Below are 21,238 nucleotides of genomic sequence, written 5' to 3'. Positions count from 1 at the left end.
TTACATTAGAATATCAAAAGAGCGTTGTACTAGCTTGCTTATAGTGATTAATGTAGTGCTTCAATAACATACATGGTTTCCTTCCAGCTGTTTATGCTCCTTTTAACAAAAGGAATAGAAATGGATTAATCTTGAAGCGGCAATGGTTTTGAGTTGGAATAATTTTTGCAAGACAAAGGTCAGATTCCAAAAGGTTCTTCAAACACAACCGTCATTATTGACTTTGAGAAGGTGCCTGCACCATGTGGCGTTCTGTCAGCGACAGCCCAGTTCCACCCAAGTGAGCCATTACATCCCTGTAGCAGCTCAGCACACAGGGACAGCCTGGTCCTTCCCGGCAGTTTAGTAACACCTGATGCAAAGTCTCTCAACCCAAGGATGCTCTTGCATTCTTCTACTTCCAGAGCTGGTTTATGCACATCTGCATCTCTGCATGGAGTTGACAGTCATAATCACAACCAAAAAACCATGAAGATGGCTATGCTGTCTCAGATAAAAGAAGTCCAGAAATGATAAGTGGCAAATATCATGGAAAGAGTGCAAAAATAAAGCTGTACATCCTCTTGTACTGTCCAGATATCCTCTTATATTATCCAGCAATAAGTTGCTTAAAGACTTCCTGAGCCAAAGGTGGTATTTTTGTGTTTGACAACCTGTACTGTACAGAATTTTTCTTCAGTTAACTTCCCTAATCATTCATGAATTTACCCCAGCTATTTAACATAACAGAAAGTTTTCAAAGTTTGCGTCTGGCACGTTTGATCCAAAGTCGCTAATATTTCAGATCACATTCCAGGTTTGTTATTCTGCCATTAACCTCCTAATGGCACAGATAATGACTTTAGGCGCACAGCGTCCACAGGGGCTCGGCAGGCATGATATTCTAATTTTGATATCCTAATGTCCCAATTTCAGTCCAGCATGCTCTGGAGGTAGCATCTGAAATGGCATCCAAGCTGGAGAAATCTGTTGATGAAATGAGAGGAAGAAAGGCAGTAGCACCGTTAAAGGTTATACGTCTGCCTCAAATAAAGATGTCACCTAAACTGGGTAGTCTCAGCTAGATTAGCTCTGCACATCTAGGGCTTTCCCGTTTCCCTCCTGCTTTGCTGAATACCATTTAAAATGTGGTCAGGCACTTGTTTCATGCAAGTTTGGTTGCTCGACATGTAAAAGCTGCAGAAGAGCTACAAGAGGTACAAAGACATTCCCATGCCTTGTGGTATCTGCAATTATTTCAACTCTGGGATATTAAACTCGATTAGAATATTATTGCAAAACTCTCTCTACATTTATATTCTAAAATATTCCCTCCTCATTTAGGGCTAAGAATGGACAGTGATCTGCCAGGTCGTTGTGTTTAGGAGGTCATAAATTACTGAAAAAGTGCCTCTTGGAATGGGGGAACGCTCTCGGCCACGTAGTACATTTTTACATAGCTTCCATGGGAAAAAGGTCTAAAACAAAATAAAGCAATTCTATCTGAATAACTCATTTTGCAACCCTGTTATTGATAGCACACAGAAATGCTTCTAAGCATTTTACAATTATATTTGAGCACAAGGAGTCTGGAAAAGCCTGTCCTTCTGTGGCACCCTGCCTCGGAGTCACACAGCCTGGCCATGGAAAAATCCCAGGATTAGCTTGTCCCCTCCATACCTGCATGTTCCTCCCCTGTGGATGGATGTTCATTACTGCACTGTCCAGTGTAGCTTTAAATGAGCTAAGTTGATGGGGCTTCTGCCATCTCAATAAGTAGGTTATTTCACTAAGATATATCACTTCTTGATATTCAGCCAAGTTTCTTACCCATCATTTCACAGTCCCATTACTCCTACTTATATTCCCATTTATTATTGTAAATAATTTCTCTTTCAATTATTGTAATGATTATGCCACCCTATTACACATCAGTTAAGCAACTTCTCTGTCTGCCTATCCAAAAAATGTTAGTGCATTAGCAAATGATTTTAAAGCTCTATATCTAAGGAGGGGGGAATGCAATTCCTGCTTCCGTCCTGATATAAACCTATAACCTAAAGACACAGGCTGACACAGAGGTGTGGAACTGAAGCATTCCCCTTTGGTTGTAAAAGGTACATGGTGGGAAATTGTGTTTGAAATGAGGTGTGCGTTAGGTATTGTGAATGGAAGAATTGTACAAAAAGCTTGTGGGCTCAAGTAAGAAACGATATGAGTGTCCCTCAATAATAAAAAAGTATCAGAGACTGATCCGTAGACTGTAAACAGCAAAGCAAGAGAGGAGAAAAAGCTAAGAGAAACTTCTAGGGACTATGAAGCAGTAGGCTGAGAGGACGACTGGAGCATCAGCTCTTGGGCACCAGGAGCTACGTCAACTGTAAGTGCTTGGTAGACGCAGGCTCAGCTAAGAACATTACACAGGAAAGAAAAGAAACTTCCAAAATCAGTCAAGAGAACTGAAGGAAATGGCAGCCTTTACCCACCTCTATATGGTTACAAAGATGGCAGCAAACAAAGCCTAATAAAGAAGCTATCAAAACTGATTCTGAGATCAACAGCAGAGCATCCATCAAACAATATAACCCAAGGAAAACCATTTGTTCCCCCCCGAAGCCTGTAGGTCAGCTTACCGGGAGACAGCAGACTCTAAGATCAAAAGGTTGTAGGCAGAGCTGCTGTGGATGGGTGACGATCGGTGGTCTCCTTGGCACCCTTTCCACCCACTCGAGTCCTGGGGATGGCTCGCTGAAGGACTGTCACGTGAAAAGCAAGGGAAAGGCTGAAGATGGGGAACATTGCCGACAGCAAAACGGTAGGAGTGTTTTCTACGCAAATGGGCATGCACGGAAACATACTCCTGCCTTTCACAGAGTTGCTTACCTTTTTGGGCTTTCCCGTTAGCAACGGCAAAGAGAAAGAAAAAATGCACAATGGAGAAAAGCAAGGATGAAAGCAGACAGGAAAAGAGAAATTGCAACCTTTTTGATTTCCAAAATTTAAATGAAAAGCAAAGCTCATCAAAATTTAACTTAATTTAAAAATATTGATTTTAATAATTTCTTTAGCAGATTTGTTGGAAAATTGAAAAATGGCATGAAAATCAAAAGACTGGAAAATATTTCTTTTTTGGTAGGAAAATTTTCCTACTGAAATGGTCACTTCCAATGTATAGGTTAATTTGTAAGATTTCACAATAATACTTCTATTTTGTAACTTCTATAGTGATGTTTTCAATGATTTTTAATCTGACATACTGAGCTCACATTACATCTGAGGTAGTTAGCTATTTATTAGATAACTGAAATACCTAACTCCCACTTCTAATGATAACACTCCCCTTTGGTAGGCCTCTTGCTAATATCTTTCTGTAGAAATATTTATCTTGTAATCTTTTCATTCTTTTGACCAAAGGAAGTGACTGAAAATCAAAGAAGAATGTGTCATATTTTACAGTGTAAGCACAATCAGTTTGTGTATATTGGAGCATAGATGTGAAATAGCGTTAATTATACTAGCTAAAATCCAGAGAGAGCACTTCCTTTTATAGCAAAGTACCTTCTAAATTAAACAAATGTGAAAGCCTGGTAAAGCAAAAGTATAGCCCTCATTACTAGATATGGCACATTATAAATATAAAAGCTTTTCATGCCATAAATTGTAGATTCTTAAATATGAAATACTAGCTTAAAACTAAATATGCAGAAAATCCTTTCAAGGCAAAATATAAAAAGGGAAATATTTCTTGATGGGTGAACTATATGTATCATTCATACTATTTTGCATTGTAACTTAAAAAAAAAAAGAAAAAAGAGTTTTTGAGATTTCTCAAACATTTACCCTCATCTAGCCATCCATAATATCACAGGGGCAATGGTGCCATTTCCTGCACCATGACAAAATCCCTCAGCTTGCACAGCTTCACGCTTGTGGGTGGTTTTAATGGCATTCACCATAGTAGCCCACAACTAAGTCCTGGGCATGAGCAGCCTTCCCAGAGGTGCTGTTCTTTTTGACGGTCTGTAGAAGTTTATACATCTCTAAGCATCCAGTGACTGCTGAACACAACCCAACAGCTTTGCTCCCCGAGGACAGCACAGTCAGTCCCTAGTGATGAGCACCTGAAACCAGAGGACGTCCTCCAGCATCACCCAGCACTTCCTAGAGTCACAACTGGCACAAGACAGTTCTCACTAGCAAGGAAAGAGGGAGACTGGAGGGATATGGCAACAAAGCAAGTTATTTGGTGGCAAAATTGTGGTGGAAAAACTTTAGGAGCGGCCACAATAATAACTGAATTAATAAAAAGATGAAGTGCAGCTTGGTGAATAGTAAGTGTATTGTGTTAGTTAATCCAAAGGTACTAGTAGTGAGTGTTCACATACATTTATATTCCTTTCTGTCCCTCTCTTATCGTGAACCAAGAGAAATGATTCCTATAGCATCTCACTGTCATAACCAAAGACTTAGGAGCAATTTATAATTCTTGGATTAAAAGCACAAGTTGAGCCATGACTTCATGCTGGGGCAAGAACTTGCTGCACTCCTTGAAAAACAACCCAAACACATAGATGGGGAGGGAGGGAACCACTTTCCACCCAGTACATCCATTGCTACAAACTATTAGGGCGGCAGGATGTGGAAGTGCACTGTCGAGGGCAATTTAGACGCAAGCAGTGGCACCTGGTTCACAAAGAACACGCAGAGCTCCAGTAGCTCTACTTCATGCTTTTAGCACCACAAGGCTGCAATTTGATTTCTCCAATGTTGTCCAAAGAATCCTTATCACAATTAGAGTTGTATAAACATCAGAAAAGTTTACCTGACTACGTTCAATTATCCATTCAAGTAATTCAAAGGCAGCTGAAAGTTTCAGTTTAGACATGTTGCAGATTTGTTATGTGCTATGCAATCTACGTGTGCTGGTTTTGGCTGGGATAGAGTTAATTTTCTTCATAGCAGCTCGTATGGGGCTCTGTTTTGGATTTGTGCTGGAAACAGTGTTGATAACCCAGGGATGTTTTCGCTCCTGCTGAGCAGTGCTGACACACGGTCAGGGCCTTTGCTGCTCCTCACCCCACCCCACCAGCGAGTGGGCTGGGGGGCACAAGGAGCTGGGAGGGGACCCAGCCGGGACAGCTGACCCCAACTGACCTAAGGGCTATCCCACACCGTATGACATCACGCTCAGCAATAAAAAGCTGGGGAAGGAGAAGGAAGGGGGGACGCTGGGAGTGATGGCGTTTGTCTGCCCAAGTCACCGTTACGCGTGCTGGAGCCCTGCTGTCCTGGAGATGGCTGAGCACCTGCCTGCCCATGGGAAGGAGTGAATGAATTCCTTGCTTTGCTTTGCTTGTGTGAGCGGCTTTTGCTTTCCCTATTAAACTGTCTTTATCTCAACCCTCGAGTTTCCTCACTTTTACCCTTCTGATTCTCTCCCCCATCCCACTGGGCGGGGGGGAGCGAGCGAGCGGCTGGGTGGGCTGAGTTGCCGGCTGGGGTTAAACCACAACTCTATGCCTTGACTTAACTGAAGTACTGTGACTTCTGGCAGAGTTGGATTGAGTCCACTGTCAATGCTTATTAAGCAGAAAATAGCTCCCATAACTGCAATGATATTTATATGCATATGCTAACACAGTCTTATTTACCAGATACAGCTGATTAGTCTGGGTACAGCCATTCTAATGCGTTATTTTCCATCAAGCTCTCTAAACACCTTTCCTTCTAAGCTCCCCCTGTTGAAGGAAACTGTGGAAGGTGATTCTCATAAAACATCCTGTCTCCTCTGTCTCTCCTGTGAAGACATCCAAATGGAGCTAGTACTTGATGTTAAAAGAGATTAACTATTTTTTATGTTGTCCTTAGTTCTAATCAGTCTTAGCAACAGCATCTGCGTAGTGTACTTAGGATTTATGCACCTGATTAGAAAATTAAGATGAGACAGAACCATTCAAAATCTTATCTTTTTATGGCCAACTTCACTAAGTTTTTCAAGATGAAAGATAAAGTCAAATGTGTTTTCTAGCAGAGAAAAGCAGTTGGAGTTTAAATTCTTACTGTGTTTTAAGGTACATGGTTTTCTATGGCTTTTATTCTGAAAAGAAATAAAATGCAGATCTATACATGCTAAAAAAACTTGGTTCTTTAGCCATTTGTTCCTCTGTATAGAAAACATAAACAGACTGAAAAAAATATTAATGTTTGTATGACAGTGCTTAAAAAACATCCTGTTATTGAGTTTAGTTATTTTATACATTTTTTTACATTTTCTTTTTTATTGTAGAAAAGAATAACTCTTATTATTATAAGCTTATAGCTTAATTTCCATTGTACTTAACTGCCTAATAATCGTGTTTAAAACTAAATGCAGTGCCTTAAAAGGAAGCAGAATAATCCATCGTCTTTAAAGATGGCTGTGAGGAGAAAACTCCAGCAACGTATATAAAGTATACAGCTCCTGTTTTCTTTATACATCTCATTCTCATTTCTTTTATACATCTCATTAGAATAAAATAGAGTAAGAATAAGACAAGCTTATGGACTGAGAAAAGAAAGAACGAGCAGAGGAGGAAACTCTCGCATGTCCCTGTTGTGGAAACCCAAGAGGCTGCAAGCGGGAGCAGTTTTACCTGGCTCGTGCCGAGGGGAAACACCTGCAAAATTATTCAAGTTATTCTGCTCGTGGCCTCACTCGGATGGAGCAAGGGCTTTTTGTACAGAGCCGAACGAAAGTCCCAAATTGTTCAACACATTGCGCTGTGCTGATCACCAATCTGTTTAGAGCAAAAGTTGTGCTTACAGTGAAGTTGTTGAGGGGGGGGAACCAACCTCATTTTAACAGGTCTTCAGCAGAATCCCAGGGTTTCACGTGAAGTATTCACCTAGGCAGTGTCAGTCTTGTAAAAGTTAGCGATTAGTCACTGAAGAGGTTATCTGAGCACTGATTTTGCTTTGAAGAATATCATGCTGCAAAGCATCCGGTTAGAACCAAAACATATTTATTAAGGCCTGGAGGCAGGGACTTTTTCCCATTTGCTTTTTATCAAATGTTTATCCTTTTTATCCATGCCCGTTGCCATAGCAGCAGCTGGGAGACAGCTACCCACTTTTCACATGAATTCTTACGCACTTCCAGCTAATACCGGCGACAGCGTTCCCGTGCTTACAGTGCCTGAGAAACGCTTCCCCACGTGTTGATTTTTCCCTCCTTCAAGGCCAGCCACCACGCCGGCCTAATTAAGGAGCGTTGTTGTGCGAGTACCAACAAACAGCCGTCGCCGGTGGATGCTCTGGGTCTCTAAATCCTCTTTGTCGTTTGTTGCTGTTTAGGCGCTTCGATAACTATAAAATCGGCACCTTCCTTTTGTGCCGGAGCACGTCGCGGGTGTTTGAAGTGCACGTTCGGCAGTGGGACTGCGGAGGCCACCGCTCCGCCACCGCCTGCAATTGCGGCGTAGCTGCGCGAGAAGGGGGTGACACCGTGGTGCTGGACACCTGCAATGGCCATTTTCGGGAAAGCAGACCCCAGCTAGCCATCAAAAGCACTGGGGCATCGCCACGTGTCAAAATCCTTAAGTCCTACGGAGGGAGAAAAATAACAGTACGTGGATATTTGAGTACTCTTGTTGTTGTTGTTCTCTGAAAATGTGACTTTAATATTTCTGAATTATTAATGAAGTTGCTGCTATCTAAAATATCTAAAAATATCTATCTGAAGCCATAAGAGCGCCTTCAGCAGAATGTACCGAAAAACGAGAGGCAGGGAAGAAGCTGGTTAAAGTGTTAGTTTAACAAACTGTAAAATAAAACAAATATCTCTGGAAATTTCTCGGAGACATATCGGATTGCCAATATTGTTACTCTCCGCAGTACGGCAATCCAGTCTCAGTTTGTTTGTGCTAGGCACTACCCAACCACATCACATAAAGCAAATTTCTTTGCAGAGCTTACAATATAAATATTCAAGGGAAGATCACACAGGTAGCAGAATTATGTACTTTTAGAGTGGAACAGTAAGGCAAGATTAGCCAGATCCAGATAGCCCCCGAAAGCCACGAAAATGGGCTGCAAATGTGCAACATTTGGTATAATTTAAAGTACTTGCCTAAAAAATATATGGCCACAACATACTTTGCATGAGTATCACTTATCCACACTAATCTAGTGAAATTACTGGAAGAGTAAGAGCAGGCTGCACCAGGGGCTTTGGTGAGGACAAGAGCCACAAATTATGGCCAAGAAGATAATTTTATCCTAGAGTTGTATAATCAAGATTTATTGCCAGGAAATGTTTAAGGGTGAAGATAGGTCCGCAACAGAGCCAGAACGATGCTGGGAGTGCCTGTGTTTGGCTCTCCTTGTGATCTCGCTTGGAATAGATCTTGGTAAGGTAGTAATTGAAAGTCTGTTAATTATAGAATACAGAAAAAGCAGGAAGCAAGCTGTCATTTCATTTTGCAACTGAACGCAATATAATTACTGTTTTATTACTAGAATAATCTTAGCAAGGAATCCCTATTCTCATTTACACTTCGCGTAAGTCGCAGTGAAACAAATCAGGACACCCCTGGGACACGAACATGAATCCCGCCCTGATCTGAATGGGAATCTGTAGGAACCGTGCGGCAACGAATGCAGTCCCTGATGGGGCCGCTGTGCACGACGCATCCCGACGTGCTCAGCAGCTGCTCATCGCCGACCTCGCACAGGGCTGGGCCCGGCTCCCCCACCGCTCCCGCGCCGTTCAGGGCCGATGCTTTGAATGGGGTTAAGTCATTCTCTTTTCTGTGCAAGGCAGCAGCTTCCAGCAGCCAGTCTCTATGCATCTCTACAAACCGAGGTCTCAAAAAAAGCTTCTTCAAAGCCTCAATCAGTGGCGTTAAATCCGGGTGGGTTACAGAAAACCCGGGCAGTTGTTAGGTCCTCAGTGGCAGATGGGACGCTTTGCCCGGAGCAGCAGGAAAAGGGTTACAGCCCTCCAAATTCCTGAACTAAATCCACACCTGGAAATACTGATACAGATGGCACAGAAGACTGAAGCAGCTCATGCAGTCCTGACTGCAAAGATTTTATACGCAGCCTTGTAGGAAATGCTCCTCCCTGTAGTAAAGCATGTAATTAGAAGGCACAAGCTTATCTGAAGAAGGAAATCAAATCCTACCCAGCACTGTGTCAACTGCAGTTCTCCTGCTCTACCTGTTAAACCACGAAGAAAAAATTAACTCATCAGGCCATTTGAGCTTTATGTTGGGGAATCTTTTTTTTTTTTTTAAACTTACCTTGGGAAGCGAAACATACAGCCAAGGTGGAGGTACAGCCAAGACCTTCGACGTATTCAAAGAACTGGTTTTATACGATGACTTCCATTATTCGCCAAGGCCAATAATTTTTGAAAAAAGAATGCTTTAAGCGCCCTGATCAAAACACAGAGGGCCTGAGTTCAAAACGTAGTGTCCCCGGCTGGTACTGCAATCAGTGGCACTTTTCTGCTCCACTCAGCTGGACGAGGAGATCATTCATGGAGAGCTCCTCAAAAAATATTCTCATGCCTGAAATGATGACTGGGAAGCTAAAATGGGCAAGATTATTATTTAGTGCAGCCAAAATGTAAACTCTGGATTCCAGCACAGAAATACAAATATAGGCTAGTTGCTTCTTCACAGATATCGATAGATTTGGTGGGGAGGAATTTATAAGGGACCAAAAAATCCCCACTGAAAGAAAGAAAAGCAATGGATGTTATTTGGCTGAATAAATTATACTTAGGCAGGGGTGACTTAAAAAAAGGAAAATAATTATTTTGAAATTATTGTATTGAGATGTTTTCAACTATTTAATGTACTTTTTAAGGTTAACTGAAAACATTTAATTTTGGATCAAATAAAAATATTAAGGTTACTTACTAGGATAGAGTGCTCCTGCTCCCACTCCTGGCACAGATCTCTTTCAAAATCACTTTCTCTTTACTTGTAAAAATAAAGCAAACAAACAAAAATACATTTCAGTTGAACAGATTTTTTCTTTTTTTTTTTTTAATTATTTGTTTGGGAGACGAATCTGAAAAATCCATTATCCACACAGTTACTTCTTTGTCTTAACCTCAAGATTTTTTTTTTTTTCTTTCAAAGGTCAGTGTGAGCCTACCACAAGTTCTTTAATGAGAAAATTGCTTTATCCACTTTAAAACACAATAATTTTCTGGGTAATCCGGCCTTGGAAAATGAAACGATTTTTCAGAGGGAAGAAGCTGTTTTTCAGACTTGGCAGTTTATCTAAAAGAAATTATTTCCCAGGCAAAGACACAAGGGTGGACTTATCTTCATGGAAGTCGCTTCAAAAATTAGCTGGTAACTTACCAGTGGGAAAACTTCAACGGATGTAATTATTAATTTAAAGAGAGAGTACTTGTGCAGTTTCATATTTATGTAATGCTATCAGATATTAGTACCATGGAATCTGAAAGCAAGCTAAATAATAGCACGAATAAATATTTATAGTGTATCTACGTGATCTTAAATTACCTCCACCATCACCAACATCCTACTTTGATATTTTCATTTATAGAAAGGGACAATTTTATTGCGTAAAAAGCTTGGTAACAGCTTCAATTCACTGAGTTTTTCTCTGCCTCTTCAGATCCTCTTCCCTTCGGGAGCGTTTGTGCGAGCCGACGTGAGCGAGTGGGGAATGGGTTTGACGGTGAGGATCCCAGGCAGCGACTTCAACCGCACCCGAGGTTTGTGTGGCCTCTTTGACGGGATCGGTCACAACGACCTGGGCGACGTGCCCGAGGAAGACTTCATAGAGGAGTGGAGGTACAAAGCGGGAGAGGATCCCGTCCCGGGAGATGCTCTGTAGCACTGTTTCAAGGGGTGTTGATAGGTTTATTTCATTACATACTCCCCTCATGACCTGACAGAGAGATCTGCTTAATCTAGCAGGGGAAGCCTGGAGACCCGTTCCCATCCGAACAGCACGGGGGCTTAATTTTCAGCCAGCACATAATACACATAAGCAGTTACCGAGAGAGAAGTTTTATATTCGCAAATGATGTCATGTTAACAGCTGTGTTAAGATCCCACTCAGCTGTTAAAAAAAATGCAGTTCTCACCCACACTAGAAAATGTAGAAAACTGACAATATGGATTAATTAAGGGTTTGGTATTTCCCTTGTTCTTTTATTCCCAAACACTAATTACAATATGTGAGTATAGATTAAATGTTACATTTTGACAAAGTGTGGTAATATATGTACCATGCTAAAACTTAATATCTACTCTACTAATGATGACAGTGAGCTCTAAAAACTTGCACTTTCTGAGACAGATGGCTTGGAACCACAGCCAGGAGTTTGGCACTCTGACATACCCCTCTCCCTCTCCCTCTCCCTCTCCCTCTCCCTCTCCCTCTCCCTCTCCCTCTCCCTCTCCCTCTCCCTCTCCCTCTCCTTCTCCCTATCCCTATCCCACATCTTAATCCCTGTTGTTGAACTCGAAACGTGCCTAATAGGTGTTCCCAAAACCAAAATGCGTTTGGTTGACCGTGTAGTTTTGTTTGTGAAGTGTTTGGCAAATAAGGAAAAATAAGGCGAACCACTTTAATATACCACTTAATCTGTACATGGAAACAGTACAATCCTATAGGAACAAGAAATTTTAGAAATTTTTAGAGCAAGCAATTTTAGAACAAGAAATTTTTATTGAATTTCAGGAAAAAATCAAACACCTCTACCATAGTCTAGTTATATTCAATGGGCCTAAATAATGGGTATTTAATAGCAATTTTGACCTGTCATTACAAATTGCACTATTTAGAAGTCAACAGCCACCTTTAACATCTTAATAATGTGATAATCAGTCAGAGCTTGCTTCTGGGAAGGCAAATGGAGAAATAGTTTGGTGCAAGAACAACCAACTGCTGACTATCCAAAGAGGGGCTAACAAGATCCTCAGGAGGACCTGTTCAAAGCGAGTTTGCCGAAAGATCAGAAGCCAAAGCACAATATATAGGAATTTACTTATAAGACAGTGAGGAGTTTCCTAGAGCTCAGCACACGTGATGGAGATACTTCAGGGAAGGCAGGAGAGGCTCCCGCTAAGTGCAGGAGCTAAGGGCAAGAGGGGTGATGAGTTTCACCCTGCAGTACTCCCAAGGATGGATTCTCAAGGACCCTTCAGAACCTGGTTAAAAAAGCAACTAAGCCGCTGGAAAGGCTAAGGCCACCTCTGGAGGAGACGGGGTCTGTCTCTCATCCACCCACAGAGAAATGGCGCAGTAAGAAACAAAACCTGGAGGGTGATTTTTTTTTTTGCTGCTGTTTTTAATTTCATTTTAAATAACCCTGAAAGCATGTTAAGTTTTCTCCAGCACCTGAAGCTAGTCTGAGTGCTCACCATCTGGCAGTTCAGCTCTTTCCCTGGCTCCCACCTCTCTCAAGCAGCTGCAGGGCTCTGAATGGCACAGATCTGTTTTAAACATCAGCTTTCCAATGAAACTTTTAAACAATAAAACAACATCAGAGCCTCCCAGCCCTAAAATAGCATCCGGACAAGGAAGAGCTGAATTTTAAAACATGTATTTTGAGTAGGTAAAATACATTTTTCAAACCATATTTCAAATCTTTTGAGAAACCAGCAGCAATGCTATTAATTTTGAACTCTCTTTCTATAATAGCATCCAGCTTAGTTCGAAAAAACTTTTCTTTAGTTCTTCCTTGATTATAATAGGCAGCTCAAAGGAATGATAGTCTAGTCATCTTATGCAGGGGACAGAAGGCACGTCCTAGCTCACTGAGGTGCTGTCAGTATGTGTATGCCGGTGAGGAAGGATGGGGTTTTCAGTGGCTCCATCCTTTCCACACCATATACCTCCATCCTATTGACTAGAGCTGATGAAAGGAAGGTATTTGGTTTCACATAGAAATAATGAAGTCATTTGTTTCAATAAAATACCAAGGCAAAAGATTTTCATGTGGCTGAAATTTTCATTTTTGTTTTAAGTTTCTGTTCTGATTCTGGACCAGTTTATGTGATTTATTATATATTATTTATATTTCTTTATATTTATTAAATATATGATATTTACCTAGAGCTTCTAGTTTTTGTGGTGTTCCCTCGAATAAAGAGCTAGTTCTGCTGCCTTAATTTAGGTTTACAATTAGTTCGTGACGCGAGTCTGGGCAGCTTCAGCCGCAGGTAACACCACCATGCAGAGCCGGGGAGCAGCGCGTGCAGGACGCCCACCCAGGCCCTAAACTGCGTTGTCCGAAGGACAAGAGGTCGTTTCAGTACTCCCTCAATCACCAAATATGGTTTCTTGTCCTAGACTGTAGGAAACTGCAGAATAGTTTGTGCATTTCTGCAAGCACAAAAGCCGTCCTGTGGTATCACATTGTATTCTGCTGTGCCCGCACGTTGGGTAAAATGGTTTTATAAATGTCTGGGCTCCTGTTTCAGAAAGAGAAATTGATTCATTTTGCCTGTGTCACAGTGATGTTTTATTTAAAAGTAGTATTGTATCAATGATCAAAATAATAATGTCATATATGCCATTTTCAATATATATTGGAAAAAGTGAACAAAGACAATTACGCTTCCTACAACAGAATCTAGTGTCTGGCTCCAAAATGTTGGCAAATGCTTTCACTTTCCTGAAATCTCTACGTTCTGGCTGCAAGACAAAACTAATGCTAAAATAATTTAAATTTTTTGTGATATTTCAAATTTGTATGGAAATAAAGTGCTGCCAACTATTGTGACAAGAAGTATACCTTTTTCTATAAAGCTCCAGGATTCCTCTTGTGCTGCACAAATAAGATCGATAAGAGATTTTGTGTTCATGAAATTTCCAAAGAAATTTAATCATGGCAGTTTATTCAAACTGAACTCTCTAGGAGTTCATCCATCATTAAAGCTGGACTAAATTAAAAAGGGAAAAAAATCACCTTACCTTATGTGATAGCCTAGCCCTATGATCAACAGAAAACTGCTTTGTGTCAAACGAAAAACTCAAAGAAAGCTCCATTAGAAGACAAGAATGAAATGAAGTATGCATAAAAAAAAATTTACAGGAAAAGAATATTTAAAAGAAAAAACGTGGTGATCCAAGTCTTAGAGAAACTGCCTGGTAAGGAGAGCAGAGGCAAATAGATAAAGATGATTTTCATAATAAAGCTTTTGAAACAAATACATCTTTTTTGTCATTCTCCAAACTGTATCTGAGTCACACCAGGGACGAGTCCAAGGCCCTACTTCATGTGCAATATGCAAAGGGTAACCTGCACTTCAGAGAAAGTTCTGCAAAGAGAAGTCAAGCAGTTAGGCAACGCTCCAGCAAAGCACTTAAGCATCTGTTACTAAAAAGTCCCAATGTAGTGCTAAAAAATGTACAGGACAACTCAAGAAGGGCAGTGCAAAAACGACTAAAGAAAACAGAGATTAAACTTAAGCATTTTCTTAAGTACTTTGGTAGATTGGGAATTTATACATTCCCCAGCCTCAGGGAAAAAAAGTTTACTTGGTATTGCAGACTAATTTGCTGAAAGTTTCCTCCCTCTAATCTCTTTCTATTTTTAAATCAGAATACCTCCAGGGAAGAGTTTATTTGACAAGACTCCAGCACCTTCTGAGGGGAAGCAAAGGAAAAATTACTGCAGTTGTCAGAAGGAGAGGACTAAGTCTGTGCCCATGGTAAACACGCTGAATGCCTTTCAGACTCCTTTCCCTCAGTCCTCTGGTTGCCATTATGATCATGTGGATTACACCTCTGCAATCCCATATCTAGATGTTACGTCAGAGTTTGTCACTCACTCAGAAATAGAGTCTACTTTAAAAAAAGATGAGAAACTGTTGACCAAGTCTTTTGATCAAAGCTATCTGCCTAAATCAGTCCAGAAGCGAGGTAGCCCTGAGGACCAATTAAAGCCCCTTGCGCACAATGTTTCCATGAAAAACAACAGTCCCATTAACTCTACCAAACTAACAGAAGACCTACGGAGAGCAAAAAGGCAAGACGACTATTACGAGTACTCGTCCTTTCACCCGTTGCATGGCCCAAGCCAGAGAGACTCAGAGAGCTTTGCATATTTTTTCCCAGAGGATTACTTTGAAGGGATTCGGACGAAACTTCCACTGGCATGGCCCACTCCCAATGGCCTAACCGCCACCAAAGCCTGGGATATTTGCCACCAAATTCTTGCAAATTCCACCATTGGCTTAGTGTGTAAAGGTCTCCTTGGAAAACAGATGGATGAGATAATTGATATATGCCTTTTAGATCTGCAGCTCAAAGATGACGTGGCTTGGGTGAGGGCACTGATAGCCCTTTTGGAAAATGAATGTGAAAGAAGAGTGCTAGAAAACAGAGACAGAGTGTTTCATGTAGGAAACCAGCCATCTGCTACCCAGGAGGAAGTCCTCACCGTCCTCCGGTGTCCCGCTTTCTGTAACGGCAATGGACAATGTACTGAACTGGGCTGCCGGTGCTTTGAAGACCACAGCTCCTATGATTGTAGCATTGCCAAAAGTAAGTAAAAAATTCTGTTTGTTCCTACCCTACCCATCTTTCCATGGTATTAGAGTTATTAGGTAGAACATCTGCACAGAGTTGTTTGCTCTTCAAACAGTGCTACCAGTAAGATATTTGATGAATTAGTAATCAGTTTTTGACCTTGAAGAGCCGATCAAAATATCTGGTTGGCTGGTCCTTCACTTTTTCACCTCAGTAACTTTTTAAAAATGGATTTTACAAGCCCCTTAGCAAATTGGTTTTGCAGAAGTGATTTTCTTTACATCTGATCTATCATCGGCATGCTGACAAGCAAGCTTCTGACAAAAAAGAGGGTCCTATTCACATTGTGGTCAATATTCATGTTAACACTGTATAGATACTTCTTTTTTTTTCCTGATGAACAGAGAATAAAATTTGAAAATTAATTTCAAACACTGTACTAGTAAAAAAAAAAAAAAAAAAAGAAAAGTGACAAAATGAACAGGTAATATTATCAAAGCTATAAAATAGCTACAGGACATATGCGAACCTGCAGACCTGATTCTGCAGATATTTATGAATTACATTTACACAGGAGACTATCCCACTAGGTTCGTTTCTTCTTTACAGTTCAGCCCCTCAATGGATAAATCCAAGTGCAACGTGAGTACTGACAGTGCTTGAAACTAAGCACATGCATAAATGTTAGGATTAATTTCAAAATGTAAGCCCTGCTTCAGCAAACCCCATAAACTTATGCTTGAAGTTACAAAAAGGTACTTAAGGCTCAGCCGTACAGCTGAGTTCCTGCAGCTTAAGAAGTAACAGTATTTCAGCTAAACTGAAATGACAAGGTATGCTCTCTTAACCCATCCTAAATGTGGGGGAAAGCCTTTCTCTATGATGCTTAGGACATTATTCTCTATTTAGGACAGGTAAGGCTTGTATCTAGGGTCGGTCACCATGGCTTAGCTGAGACATCCAAATCTCCATGCAGCCGCGGGAGCTCAGCGGCACATCTGATACCCCAACACATTTACTAGGCAGGATGGGATTACCCACATGCTTCACGATAAGCACGTCTTCAGTGTGCTGATTTATAAAGGGGTAAAATATACCCTGATATTTGGGTTTTTGTTAATGGCACGCTAAAATTTGCAGGATCATTTCCTAAATTTGGAGGAATTCATTCTCTTTCGCACAGAGAACAACTGGCACCAGTGACTGAAAAGCAAGTTGAGCAATTTTGCAGTAATTGTCCAATATACAATTCAATGTTTAACTTCATTTCTCTGTGATACAGTCAGGTTAGGGGGGTTGCTTAAACCAGGTTTTTAAATTTTATTTTACTTTGCTATGGTCGAAATCCCTCAGATTAGAGGAAAATAACTTCAAGATGACCTTTCAAGTAAAAGCTAATGGCACTTGTCTTCTTGCTGCGGCATCAAATATAAACAAGGACAGAGTACAGAGCGCGGCCTGAGATTGCACAGGGAGGTGAGAAGTGGAACACAAACGTGCATCAGCTGTGGCAAACACACCGTAAGCCATTACTGCTCCCCAGTCTGGCTGCTTCGTCTGTCTCTCACTGCCTTCGCTTCACTTTTCTCCAGTCGAGGAAAACGCGGTAGTTGCTCTTTGCTTCAAATCACTTCTCGCTTGGGAGTCTGGTTTATTAGAGTTCAAAGTACATCAAATTATTCCCTGCGGTTTTCCAAAGAGTCACTGGCATCCCGACTCCCCCCGGCAGGCTCCTGCTCCCTCCGGTGCCACTCACCTGGAAGCCCGCTCCGCTGCCCGGGCTCCCGGGGTCTCCACCGAGTGAGGGACCCTCGCAGAGGCTGAGCCCTTGGCACGAGCATCCTCCTGCTTACCCTGGCCCCTGGGGGACACGAGCTTGGTGTGGGACCCACAAAAGAGCTGCACTGTTGCAATTAGGAAAGTACAAATTTCCTTTACTGTTTATACTGCTCCACGTGCTGGGGGCGAGTTCGTTAGTGTCGTGACAAAATTAACATTGGCAGCTTCAGCAGTTTTCCTAACACAAGGCAGAAGGCCCTTTTCCAAAATTCCCATGCAGTTTTCCCAACATTTCAAGGGCAATATTTAATTTAAAAAGTGAATGGCCCTTGTTCTCTCTATCACACTGTATACAACCCACATTACTTTAGCTGCAGCTAAGGACTTGTATTTTTTTTTTCACTAATACCTGTAAAATATTTTCTGTGGGTGTAAACTTTAAGTACAAATATTTATTTTTATTTAAGAAAACCTACAGAACACATTAATAATTACTACTCAAGGAGAAGACTGTTTTCTAGCTAAGTAAAGCAAGCTCAGAAGAGAAAGCATTAAATAAAAATGTAGTAGAAATTGCCATTTTAGCCACTAGTATTTATTTTTCTCTTGAGGAACAGGTAGTGGCATAACTCTATGATGTGCAGGGTATATCTTCCCAGGGGCACACCTGACCTGGGGAACATTTACCGTTCATTTTTCTTTTTTCCACCATATTACTGAGGTTATATGCTGCCCTCTGATCAACAGCTGTCCATCTCTAGAGGTGTAAGGCAACAGTCACTCATGGTATATTCCACACCACGAACATACACTAGGAACTTACATGTTTGTACAGAAGTAAAAAATAAAAATAAAAATGTCACAACAGACTGTTATTAAGGCACGTGGAATTAATGTAATGACTAGAATCTTCTCTGCAAAATATAGATTTATTTTTTTCTATTTGTAGTCTACCTACCAGCTCGTACAGGGTAAAACCCTGAACGTGCAGCACGGCCCACAGGGAGAGACCCCTCTGCCCATGGAAACCTCTGAGCTGTTTTAGAATTAGAATCTCAAAGAGGAACTGCTGTTTCCCAAATACCCTTGTAGACAATAAAACTACTTAGCAATTCATAGTGTGTTCCACATCCTAAAGAAAATATTTACTGAAAACATTTTATAATCCGTTTTTCATTAAAATGGAAAAAAAAAAGCAGCTGCTTAAACAAACATAACTTAAAAAAAATTTTGCCCACAGGCTAGTGAAAAAAAATCCCTTAACATTTTTGAAAGTTTTTTTGTTAAAGAAGGGATCCTCCTTCATTTAAAAACCTGGGGTTTGTTTGGCTGGATTCGGTTTGGATTGTTGTGGGTTTTTGACCAAAATAAAGAGACTAGAAATAAAAAGGATCCATTTCCTGACCAAATTTAACTAACACATCACAATATTTACAAATGGGAACAGCAGTGACCAGGAGAGTTGCAAATACCTTCTGTAACATGGGTTCCACAAATGCAAAACACTTCGGAAAATATACCTTTGAATCCATACATTGCTGTCGCTTGGCTCTTCCCAAAGCACGTTGCCAGAAGAGTCCTCAGCTTCTCCGTGTGGCCGGTGAGCGGGAGGCAGTAAGAATTTCCCCTGATGTCAGTGGCAACGATTTGAAGATTGTCATCGTATCAGTCCCTTTAAAGAGAAGGGCTTCCTTTAGTTTGGGGAACATAACATTGAAAATTAACTTCTCAGCGTTCTCAGTGGATACTCACCAGCTTTTCAGTGAAAACCAGTGATTAAAGTTATCTTTTCTCTTATGCTAATTTCTGAGCGTTTGACCTTACGCCTGTGCAACAATCTTTGCGTGCTACTTCTGCATACATAGTACGTGCCTGCGACCTCCATGGCAGATAATAACAAAGAACTAAATACTGACAGAGGCCCATAACCATTAAAGCGACAGACTTCAAATTCGTCCACAGCTTCTCATTTACTTCAGAATGTCTATGCTTGTTTTATGACTGCCCAAAGCCAGAGCTTTGGACCCTGGAAACTGAGCTGACTGTGGTGCTTTCAGAAAGCAGGGGTCTGCAGGGCGACCGAAAACACAAGGGTCTGAATCCAGCCCCCTGGAGTAACCTTCTCCAGCTGTAGGATCCCTTGGAGAAGCATTTGAAATGGCATTATCTTCTTACAGGAGGGTCAGTAATTTAATCTGGATAATTTGGTTTTAATTTCTGATACCAGAGATAAAAGCATACTTGATAAAGAAGAAATTAAGAACAGGACCTGTCTTCTGGTACTCCTTCCTCCTCCCCTCCCAGATATCCTGTTACCAGCTAACGCTGGACTGGTGAAACACCAGTAGGTGCTGGGAGGGCGATAGCTCAGACAGCCACACCAGAGCCCAGCAGTGAGCGGGACCTGGCCGCTGGGCTAGTCCATCCCTCGTACTACTGGTACAGAGATAAGGGGAAGGAGAAGCCTTTCAAGTTCAAGCTGACTTTGAGCAAAACAGGGAAAAAAAAGATATTCCCGAAATGCTAAAACAAAACCGAGATAACGATCAGCACACTTAACTTGCAGAACCTTCTCCTTCGTTTTTGGTGTAACTGTAGAGAAGCTAAGAGAAAGCTTCACACAAGAAGTTGGTTTCAGCTTTAACTATGGAGAGGGAAAAGCACCGCCATGGTCTAGAGTGAATCAATGTGATGAACTGCAATGACCCCCGTGTATTACAGACTATTTATGAATTAATTTATGAGTGATCTAGAAAATTCTTTCTCTATATATAAAAATATAGAAACCGTGTATCTATAAAAGCGCCTGATCTTGGAAACGCAATGTAAAGCAGATCTATACATCCAGCCAGAGGTCAGATCCCCTACAAGGAGAAATAAAATCTTAGGTCTGGCACACTAATCACTCCGACATTATAATACTTAGAAAAGGTCAGCTAGTTAATTTGGTACAGACAAGCAAGGTAAGTATTAGTGTGAGCTTCACCTTTAGCTGTTCTTGATTTTTGAGTTTTATTCACAACATTTTTTAAAGATATTTGCTTGTTTTTACATTTCATAGGCAGAAACGTTCGACATTGACAGCGTGTGATGTAACAGCTATTTGCAAGGAAAAGTACTACAGTATCACACAATAATGATGTGCTTCTTAAACAGCAGCTCACAAGACTGGAAGTCCTCAGCACTGAAGTCTTGTTGACGTCACTAAAGCCAGGATTTCACCCCAGAAAAGGCTATTAGAGATGAAGAATTAAGATCAATCTCAGAACTAAAGCTGCGTGTTCCAGCGGGAACAGCTTGAGCCCCTAACCGGCAGCTCAGGCATCCTGACCTGGCTGGCAGCGCGCAGGCAATCAGCACTGTGCAAGCACAGGCAGGATAAGCCTTTGGGCTTTTGCACTAATAAGCAGAGGTTCTGTAGGAAGGGAAGAAAAGGAGGAGAAATTAAGAACTGAATTAGGTTTCTGCAGGACATATGAAACCGCAGCCTCTTTCACTTTCTTTTAAAAAGACAGGTTCGAAGAAACAGAAGAATGTATGTTGACTTTGGAAACGCTAACTCTTAAATGCCATTGTTAAGAAAAAGTTATTTTCCAGGAGAAGTTACATGACTAATGAAGGAGAAGGCAACTCCTTTTGTTGGCCATATATTTTCCCATTAGCTGCAAAACAAATCTCCATCTAATTTTCTCAGGCTGGAATTATAGACGTGAATTAAAACTCCCCCAAGATCAAGGAGGCTATCAACATAATCCAAATTTCTTTTTCAAGGTCACCCAATCTCAGCGACACTGCCAATACATAATAATGTATTCTTCCACTGGTTTTGACCAGCACGTACACACAAAAAGATGGCCGTGCAGTATTTTTAGGGATCAGAATACAACCCGTAACATATTTGGAATAATTTTAAATGAAAACATGTAGAAAGAGAGAAGATGCGAAGTGTGGCTTGCAGACAGGCTTACTC

At 41.1% G+C, this 21,238-nt stretch overlaps 1 protein-coding gene across 1 annotated transcript in view; it reads left to right on the top strand.

The window, feature by feature from the left end:
• LOC142414251 (von Willebrand factor D and EGF domain-containing protein-like) overlaps positions 1 to 21,238 on the top strand; it is a 185,121-nt gene that overhangs the window by 69,032 nt on the left and 94,851 nt on the right. Inside the window, exons 9-11 of the mRNA XM_075511234.1 lie at positions 7,312 to 7,582; positions 10,618 to 10,796; positions 14,561 to 15,504. Coding sequence (XP_075367349.1) covers positions 7,312 to 7,582; positions 10,618 to 10,796; positions 14,561 to 15,504 — 1,394 coding nt within the window. The remainder of the gene's footprint in view (positions 1 to 7,311; positions 7,583 to 10,617; positions 10,797 to 14,560; positions 15,505 to 21,238) is intronic.

Source organism: Mycteria americana, chromosome 9 (assembly GCF_035582795.1).
Source record: "Mycteria americana isolate JAX WOST 10 ecotype Jacksonville Zoo and Gardens chromosome 9, USCA_MyAme_1.0, whole genome shotgun sequence".
NCBI lineage: Eukaryota > Metazoa > Chordata > Aves > Ciconiiformes > Ciconiidae > Mycteria > Mycteria americana.
Note: the sequence above shows the minus strand (reverse complement) of the source record. Positions and strands in the feature narration are given on the sequence as shown.